This window comes from Pollicipes pollicipes, unplaced genomic scaffold, assembly GCF_011947565.3.
Source record: "Pollicipes pollicipes isolate AB1234 unplaced genomic scaffold, Ppol_2.1 Scaffold_7228;HRSCAF=8575_pilon_pilon_pilon, whole genome shotgun sequence".
NCBI classification, from domain to species: Eukaryota; Metazoa; Arthropoda; class Thecostraca; order Pollicipedomorpha; family Pollicipedidae; genus Pollicipes; species Pollicipes pollicipes.
In genome coordinates, this window is record NW_023597032.1 from 455,360 (window position 1) to 464,856 (window position 9,497).

Sequence of the window (9,497 nt, forward strand, 5' to 3'; positions counted from 1 at the left end):
CGTGCCCTCTACGTCGTCCTCACGGCGGCCAGGGGATGATCCGAAGGCTTCGAGACCAGAGACTGAACGCTCGCCAGTGTATTGCTGCATTCCATGGTCTACATACAGCGGTACAAGCATTGACGCGGCGGCCCCGCTCGCCGAAAGACTTGTATTTCCCAACCGGGGCGCCTCGAAGCTGGACGTGCCCGGCCCCGGCCACCTGCGGATGGAGCCCACTTGGCAACAGCCGCATGGTACTGTACATATCAAACACGTCTTATGTAGCCCGCTCTAACAGGGATCGCTCGCGCCGCGCCAGTGTACATCCAGGGCGTCTTGCGGGCGCCACGAATGCATAAACCGAGCAGGCAGTGGAGGCGCGGGCCACTGCAGGCCTACGGTCGCCCAAGGGATGCGCAACCCCGCGACCAGGAATATCTTGCTTCGCCTTATGACTTACAATAATGTCCGGGGATGCGGGAAGATAGGCTAAGCTAGCCGACGTGCTGCCAGTCGGGACTGTTCGCAGCGAAACTACCGTCGTGCAGCAGCTTTCTACAGTCCGGCATCCAACCATGTACACTACACACAGCACATCACAGCACCCAAACTTACAGCGGGACGCCTCCGCGCCACGCGCGTCGTAAACGAACGCCCACAGCTTAAAACCACAATTACCTTACGATAACCGCGCATCGGAAATAAAGACCGGTCAACTTAAAACCATCTTATCTTAACGAAAGATAGCAAAGCAGGGTCCCTAGCGTGGTCCATGTGACCGCGTACATAAATGGTCCGAAACTCGTTCGGAAAATGGACGTACATGTTCCCAGCGAAGCTCCAAGAATGGGAGCGGGGAGCTGCGGCTACTCTCCACTCGCTGGACCTGGCATCACGGGCCCGGCTCGACCAAAAGGCGGGACAGTTTTAGCGGACCATCACTCACGACAGGCGAGCACAGCTTTAGGTATACACAATCGACCACTAAGCTCGCATTGAATTGGGATATTCGTGCCGCTTTCTGCCTGCAAAATGCTTCCAGTGGTTTTCACGGACCTTTCTGTTAATTTTAGCAGCGTGGCGCTGGACCGTTTTTTGAATGTTTTCTTGGAAGCGAGCGTTGGCCTGCATAAGGCGTGCCACCCTGGCGGCGTGGTCTCCGTAGTCATCGTCATCATCGTCCCAATCGTCATCGTCGTCATCCAGCGCCTGCCAGTCGCCGCGCTGACGCTGTCGCTCCTCGCGCCATCTCTTGTCTGGCCGCGGAAGCTCTTCCTCCTCGCCGCGCCGCCGGCGGAACTGTTGTCGCGCGCGGGCCCGCTCCAGCAGCCAGCTGCCGCCGCCGACGCGCTTAGCGCCGCGACGCTCGGCGCGCGACTGCGCCCGGCTCAGCTGCCAGTTGGCCGGCTCGTCCTGCTCCTGTTGGCGGGCGCGGTGCCGGTGGCGCGAGCGGCGTGCGTAGAACGCGGCCACGGACGGGTCGGTGGCGTTGGGCGGCGGTCCCGGCGGCGGGATGACCACCGGCTGCGCGGGCGCCGAGTGCGGGACGCCGCCCGCCTCCTTCGCCTCCACCTTCTGGGTCCAGCGCTGCCGCATCCGCTGCCACTGGGCGTCCAGCCTGGCCACCACCTTGTCTACCTTCCTGCCGAGCTTGGCAGCCACCTTCTCCGCGCCGCCGCCGCCCTCGGCGTCCTCCAGTATCGCCTCGCCGAACTCGCGCACCTGCTTGTAAGCGCGTAGAAGTGTCTTCTCCACCTTGGCCATTGTCTTGCCAGCCATCTTGACGTATTTGCTGGCGGGCTCGGCGCGGCTGAAGTCGGTGGCCTCCTGCCAGAGGCTCCAGAGGCGGCGGCGGGCGCCCTGCAGCGGCTCGCTGTCCTCAGCCGGCCGCCAGCCCAGCAAGACCGACAGCAGACCGCCCTCGTCAGTCGACGACTCGTCTTCCGTCTCCTGCTCCTCCGAGGAGGAAGAGGAGGACGAGGTGTCGTCGACGGCCGGAGAGGTGGTCGAGTCGTCCGAGTCTGGGGACTTCAGTACTGCCGGCCCAGCCTCCTGCAACGGAAGTCCGGGTCGTCAGCAGCGCAGGCATTAGCTGAATCATTAATGACCCGAGTCATTAGCGGCGAAGACTCTCGAGTCATCAGTGGCGGAGACTCAGCAGCGACTCCACCGCCCATGTTGCTGGGGCTGATGACGTCACCATGTGAACATCAACGGCATCGTCGGTCCTGACTAATAGCTTCTGCCTATCACAGCAGCTGCCAGAAGTGAACACCGACCAGCATGGGCCGTCCGTCGCTCCCCCGTACCGTGGCGCCGACCAGCCCGGTCACATTACGCGCAGATTCACATATCCATGCCTGCGATCCCCGTCCCCCACACCCGACCCCCCTTTCTCCCACGATATCATTGGATCATCCCGATGGTCGCCGGGCGCGACTTCCCTTCTTTGAAGCGAGCCTCCTTAATCTGCTCGGTGGTCTGTCATTGGGGTGGCCTGTCATTGGCCTGTCATTGTCATCCGCTCCACTCACCGCTACATCACGCAGCACAGCGCCGCAACTTCCCACATCTGGGACCGTGCTCCCACGAGAAAAATCACCAGACAGGCAGACTGCTTCCCCAGCTGGCCTGGTTGTCCGGTCTCTCCGGTTACGGCACTGGACGGCGCGGAGCGCCACGTCGTATTTCCGTCTGACAGAACGTCACCTTCGCTGTGTGCGCGTCGAGTTCGCTCCAGTTCGGCGGCGTGAGTCACGCCTTGGACCGAGCTCGCTCCAGTTCGGCGGCGTGAATCACACCTTGGATCGAGTTCGCTCCAGTTCGGCGGCGTGAGTCGCGCCTTGGACCGAGTTCGCTCCAGTTCGGCGGCGTGAATCACACCTTGGATCGAGTTCGCTCCAGTTCGGCGGCGTGAGTCACGTCTTGAATCGAGTTCGCTCCAGTTCGGCGGCGTGAGTCACGCCTTGGATCCGTCAGTCAGTCAGTCAGTCACCGAGCCATGCATTGATCCAAAGCCGTTGTTGTCTGGTCATTCTCTGAATTACGTCTTCAGGCCGGACTTACCGCCCCCGGACTTAGATGTCTTGATTTCGCTTTAATTCAGTTGCTTTAAGCTCGGTGGACGGGTCTAGACACTAGCCGATCTCGCGTTTGTGGTCTTGATCTCGACTTTGACGGACATGGTTGTTCACGTTGTTGTTGACATTGGTGCTGTTACTGGAGCTAGTGAACTTGGCCTCGATGCACTCAATCTTGGTCCAGGTGAACCTTGGTTTGTTCTTGTTGGTCTTGGCCTCAGAGGGCCTAATCTTGGTAAACTTGGCCCGCATCCTGCTGATCTTCGCCTTGACCTTAGTTGGCTTGATCTTTACATTGATGGACTTGATTTTGGTCTTTGCCTTGATGGGCTTAATCTAGGACTTCGCCTTGGTGGACTTGGTCTTGGCGTTAAATGACTTCGTCCTCGGCTTGCTGAGCCTCTTCGCTTGACTTCTCGCTCGTGAGGGCCTAGCCCTGATGTCAGCCTCGCACCCGTCTCCGTCTGGCCCGGCCTGTTGTCGCCGGCGCCGCTGTCGGCGACAGCCTCGACCCTGCCTCGGCGCGGCTTCCCTCCCGCCTCCGCCCGTCCCCACTCCGCTCCACTCACCGCCCGCCCCTCCGTCAGAGGCTGCACGTAGCGCGTGCGGCGCAGCTCGCCGTTCTTCGCTCCACTCACCGCCCGTCCCTCCGTCAGAGGCTGCACGTAGCGCGTGCGGCGCAGCTCGCCGTTCTCCACTCCACTCACCGCCCGCCCCTCCGTCAGCGGCTGTACGTAGCGCGTGCGGCGCGGCTTGCCGTTCTCCACTCCACTCACCGCCCGCCCCTCCGTCAGCGGCTGCACGTAGCGCGTGCGGCGCAGCTCGCCTTTCTCCGCTCCACTCACCGCCCGCCCCTCCGTCAGCGGCTGCACGTAGCGCGTGCGGCGCAGCTCACGCGCCAGCTCGCCGTTCTCCGTCACCAGCTGGTTGATCTGGTCGCGGTGGCGGCGCAGCACGTGGCCGTCCTGCAGGGATGGACGCGAGTCAGTCGGCGGTGGGCGGCCACGGGCCCTGGGTCCCGCTGACCAGCGCCGACCGCGGGCTCTGGGTCCCGCTGACCAGCGCCGACCACGGGCTCTGGGTCCCGCTGACTAGTGCCGACCGCGGGCTCTGGGTCCCGCTGACCAGCGCCGACCACGGGCTCTGGGCCCCGCTGACCAGCGCCGACCACGGGCTCTGGGTCCCGCTGACCAGCGCCGACCACGGGTTCTGGGTCCCGCTGACCAGCGCCGACCACGGGCTCTGGGCCCCGCTGACTAGCGCTCACCACGGGCTCTGGGTCCCGCTGACTAGCGCTCACCACGGGCTCTGGGTCCCGCTGACCAGCGCTCACCAAGGTTAGATTATAAACTGACATGTGGCTCTTCGGGCGCACTGTTGTTCCCACTCTCCTCTCTCTGTTGGAGTCGCTGAAGAGTTATTAACAAAAACACTCTGTTCACCGTAATACCGATCTACTTCATTGAACCCTCCAGCAAACTTGTCGGAAAAAATATAAAAATCGGTATGACTGAAAACATTTCGGTCTATGATCTGCCTGACCCTAGATCTCTTTAGACCAGGTACTAACATGCTGACATCTTGTATCCAACTGATTCTTTAGTTATTGGATTCTCGGGGCACGTCAGCTACAAAGGTTACTTGCGCTCACATTCAACCAAGTTACAACCACGAAGCGGAAGCTCCGCTCTGAAAATCGTCACCGGATCGTGCCAATCCCTCAGCGCCTGAGCACCGTCCACGACACGCCGTGGTGCGGCAGCAGTGGCAGATCTGCTGACCGCGCTCACCTGAGACGCTGTCCCGTAGCGCATCTTAGCGATATTGGCCTTCAGCTCGTCGTTTTCCATGCGGAGTTGGTTCACTTGGTCGCGCAGACGGGCGTAACCTACACAGAACACCGAGCCGTGAGCGAAAACGGCGGAAGCGGCCGCGTGACTCTGGACGACACCACCCCAAGATGCGTGTCCCGCCGGACTCGAGACGCCTCCGTACACTGATGGCGTGACGCCGTCCACTGAGCCACGCCGCCTGAACACGAACGACATAGGGCACAGGGAACGAGGAGCGGCGCACTGCACGGTGGTCAGTCCGTTCCCGAAGCTCGCAGGCTCGCTACCCAACGGACGGGGCCCGGTTAGGAGCAGATCTACCGGACGCTCGTTGCCCAACGGACGGGGCTCGGTTAGGAGCAGATCTACCGGACGCTCGCTGTCCAACGGACGGGGCTCGGTTATGTAAGGATCTACCGGACGCTTGCTGCCCAACGGACGCAGCTCGATTAGGAGCAGATCTATCGGACGCTCGCTGTCCAACGGACGGGGCTCAGTTAGGAGCAGATCCACCGTCGTGACGTCACGGTTGGTCATCCACTGCGTTTGACCCAGTAGTGAGCAGTAGGTCAACATAATGGTGTTCGCATATGTAATGCAACGGGTGTAACGCAACTTGATTTGTCAATGGTAATTGGCGCGTATTTGCTTACAGCTGAAATGAACAGTGATCGACAACCAGGAAGCATCTACCGTCCAAATTGGCTCGTGGCATATGGAGATCTTCATGCGTCAATTCGGAATATTGCCTGGGACACTGTCTCTTGGGATGGGGATGATTGGGATACTACCTCTCGCGTCTAGCGAAGAAACGGGTTAGCTTTTGTCGAACAGCCGACAACCTCAGCCGTCAATCATCTATTGCACCGCAGTCGGGCAACCGAACTGGGGGCTACATGACCTCGTAGCTCTCTTCGCTTGAGCAGGACAAACAAATCCCTGAACAAGCCGCAAGCCGCAGGCAGCAACAACCACCGGACGTACAGCAAAAACCCGGAGATCATCCAGGACGGCGACTGCTGCTGTAGCAACATTTTTTTGCGTTTAACCTTAATGACGAAAGCCCAGACGAGTCTAGTGTGATACGCGGCTTCGCTTCCTATGCTTGTTGCGTCCCGACCACCCAGCATTCAGCGCTGCAGCACGGACGGCCACATGCCGCCATGACAGGTGACCGGAGGCTTCGACACCGCTCCCGCCGACCGCTGGAAGCCGGCAGCGCGGCTGGAACGGAGCCGGCCAACACGTCACCTTCGGAGCAGTGCGACGAGTCCGGACCGTCCCCGTCGTCACCCTGCAGCTGGTGCAGCAGCGCCTCGTTCTCGTTCAGCAGCTCCTTGATCCACTGCAATTGAGTCGCCCACGTCAGGCCGTTGCCACTGGCGGCTGGTCAACGCTGTTGGATACGAATTGTCCCATTCTGTGGTGACACTTCTCAGAGAATCAATGCTTCCCACGCCATGTGCCTTTGAGCCGACAATGCCACAAATCGGGAATGATCAGCTGATCACCAGGGTTGTTCATGATGGCCAGCTACCTGGCGCCCACCTACATCTGCCAACGGCTTACAACCCACAGCGTGGCCCACATGGTGACCACACTACACAGACGACGGCTGCTGAGCGGGATCCCCGCGCGCGGAGCGGAGCCCGGGGCGGCGGTGACCGGCGGTGACCGGCGCCGCCGCGCCGCCCGCCGCGCACCTTGTTGTCCAGGTCCTGGTCATCCTCAGTCGTCATGCACGTCATCAAGTCGTCCCGCAGCACGTCCAGCTTTTCGTCCAGCGAGTGTACGATCTCCTCCGTCATCTCGTGGTGGTGGATCCAGCCTGCGATGAGAGACGCCTTAGACTCGGTGGGGCAGTTGTGTGCCATCCCCCCTCCCATGTTCAGCCGTCTCAGAACAACGTCCGATGAGTGCTATCAACATACAACGCCATTGCTTCGCACTGACCCGCAGCTCCTTCCACTTCAGCGAGGGGGCAACGTTACATGAACACACAGCACAGCGCAGCCTATCGCAGCACAGCGACATCACACGCAAAGGACAAATGGCCATCACGTTCGTCATCTTACCGAGGAAGTGACCCACACCGAACCCGACGACGCAGGTGACGCAGAGCACCAGCAGCACGGTCAACAGGTGGTTGACGGCGTTGTTGCGCTGGTGCACGTAATGGCGCAGGCGGCTGACGTTGACCTCGTCCGGCACCATCTGTCGGCCAGCAGATGAATCTCGATCTGCGACGGCTGACGACACGTGACGCCACGAGACACGGCGATGTCGGGACTCCAGCGGCAGGTGGGAGGGCTATGGGACATTTATCTTGGGTCTGGAAACTTCACTTGGAGGATTGATTGGAGGAGGATTGATTCACTGGAGGCTTGGGCTTCGGCCCGCGCCCTACTGCCACCGGGGCATCTTCCTAATGTCCCCCATCGTTAGGGCTATCGACAGAAATGAACCCGCCGCGAGTCAACACTCAGGCGTCCAGATCTCGAAGAGTCGATGTTAGCAGCAAGGCGCTAGACAACTCGGCTCTCTCGAAGTTATCAGTTCGGGTCCGAAGAAGCGTACATTTCGTGGACGCACTTCCTTAAACGTCCGACGCCGGGGCCACTCCGCTCAGCCGTCCTTGGATGGTGTGGCAGGTCCCCTGGCCGCACTGTTCGTGCCGTGGCGCTCCGACCCGACGCAGTGCGCGCCTTAGGGCCCACCTGCTCCGGTTGAGACGAGAGGTCCGTGTCTTCGGCCCAGCGGTCCCGCTGGTCCGGGTCCCGCTGGACCGGGTCCCGGCGGCCCGGGTCCGGCTCGGCCCGGTCCCGCTGGTCCGGGGCCCGCTGGTCCGGGTCCCGGCCGTCCGGGTCCGGCTGGTCCCGATCAGGCTCGGCCCGGTCGCGGTCACGGCCAGGCCGGCGGCGCAGCACCGTGTCAGAGGGCAGCGATCCCAGCAGTTGGACGGCGGCCGCCTCCTCGTCCGAGTCTGGCGGCAGGACGACACCCCGTCCTCAGCAGAACGACACCCCGCCCTCAGCAGGACGACACCCCGCCGACACCCCGCCCTCAGCAGGACGACACCCCGTCCTCAGCAGGACGATACCCCGCCCTCAGCAGGACGACACCCTGCCCTCAGCAGGACGACACCCCGTCCTCAGCAGGACGACACCCCGCCCTCAGCAGGACGACATCCCGTCCTCAGCAGGACGACACCCCGCCCTCAGCTGGTCGACACCCCGCCCTCAGCAGGACGACATCCCGTCTTCAGCAGGACGACACCCCGTCCTCAGCAGGTCGACACCCCGCCCTCAGCAGGACGACACCACGCCCTCAGCAGGACGACACCCCGTCCTCAGCAGGACGACACCCCGCCCTCAGCAGGACGACACCCCGTCCTCAGCAGGTCGACACCCCGCCCTCAGCAGGACGACACCCCGCCCTCAGCAGGACGACACCCCGTCCTCAGCAGGACGACACCCCGCCCTCAGCAGGACGACACCCCGCCCTCAGCAGGTCGACACCCCGCCCTCAGCAGGACGACACCACGCCCTCAGCAGGTCGACACCTCGCACTCAGCAGGACGACACCCCGTCCTCAGCAGGACGACACCCCGCCCTCAGCAGGACGGACCGCCAGCGGTCAGCACGAGAGTGCCCGCCACACGCGGCAAGGCGGCGTGCGGACACCAGGCGGCGGCGGAGGCGGCGGTGGTACAGCAGCAACACGGCGGCGACGGCACGACACCCCGGCCGAAAGAGCGCGCGCACCAAGTCCGAGGCCAGACCGGCACCGCCGCGCAAGAAGCGCCAGCTGTCGTCGCCCCGGACGTCGTAACGGATCACCCAGTCAGCGGAGGCGTGACTAACGGCCGCTTCTAGCCCGTCACACTAGTGGAGTGTAAGGTAGAGCTTCAACAAGACACGGCTCATTTAGGGGGATTATGAGATCAGGAAGACACTAAGTGGCGGCAGACAACTGCTGCCCACTCGATGTAGCGGCGTTCGCGGAGGAGGGAGGCAGGTGTGCGCGCGCCGCTTACCGTTGGGGCACAGGTCCATCGGGTCATCCTCGAAGTACTCGTCCTCGTGATGCTCCCCCGGAATGACCTCGATATCCGAGCCTTCTTCCAGGCGTACGCGTTCGGCCCCGTCCGCCGCAGCCGCACCGCCGGCGGCGACATCTATGGAGCGGAATCGACACTAACTCGTCCGTCCGCGCCACACCGTCGCGCAGCGGACACCTCGCGCAGGTGGAGCGCCGCACGTGTCTGAAGGGCGGGCGCATGACGCACCTGAGCGGCGCACGCCCTCCGGCGGCCGTCAGATTACCAACCCAGCTTAGCTCAGCGCCCCACACGCTCCCACACGGCCCGCCAGCTGGCTAGTGCGCACATGGGCGGTTGCGTCATCGCAAACCCGTCGGTAAGGTCATGCACGGTGAGCCAAGCTGGCGGGCGGCTCGGCCCGCACGCTGGCCCCGTGCGATGGCGATATCGAGATGGCAGAGGCTGCAGTCACACGTCTCATACGCCGACGACGAGTGCGTGAAGAGACACGCCGGTTACGATAATACACATACAACAAAATCTTAAAATATATGTTTATGC

General features: G+C 62.4%; 1 protein-coding gene across 1 annotated transcript in view; it reads right to left on the reverse strand.

Moving 5' to 3' along the window:
* Positions 1 to 62: 62 nt before the first annotated feature.
* The window catches only part of LOC119109038 (uncharacterized), a gene marked incomplete at its 5' end in the record, with an annotated part of 14,498 nt that continues 5,063 nt past the window's right edge, over positions 63 to 9,497 (reverse strand). The window contains 8 exon segments of the mRNA XM_037232578.1: positions 63 to 2,034; positions 3,908 to 4,027; positions 4,853 to 4,950; positions 6,146 to 6,239; positions 6,598 to 6,722; positions 6,970 to 7,108; positions 7,612 to 7,877; positions 8,931 to 9,071. Of these exon segments, the coding sequence (XP_037088473.1) occupies positions 967 to 2,034; positions 3,908 to 4,027; positions 4,853 to 4,950; positions 6,146 to 6,239; positions 6,598 to 6,722; positions 6,970 to 7,108; positions 7,612 to 7,877; positions 8,931 to 9,071 (2,051 nt within the window).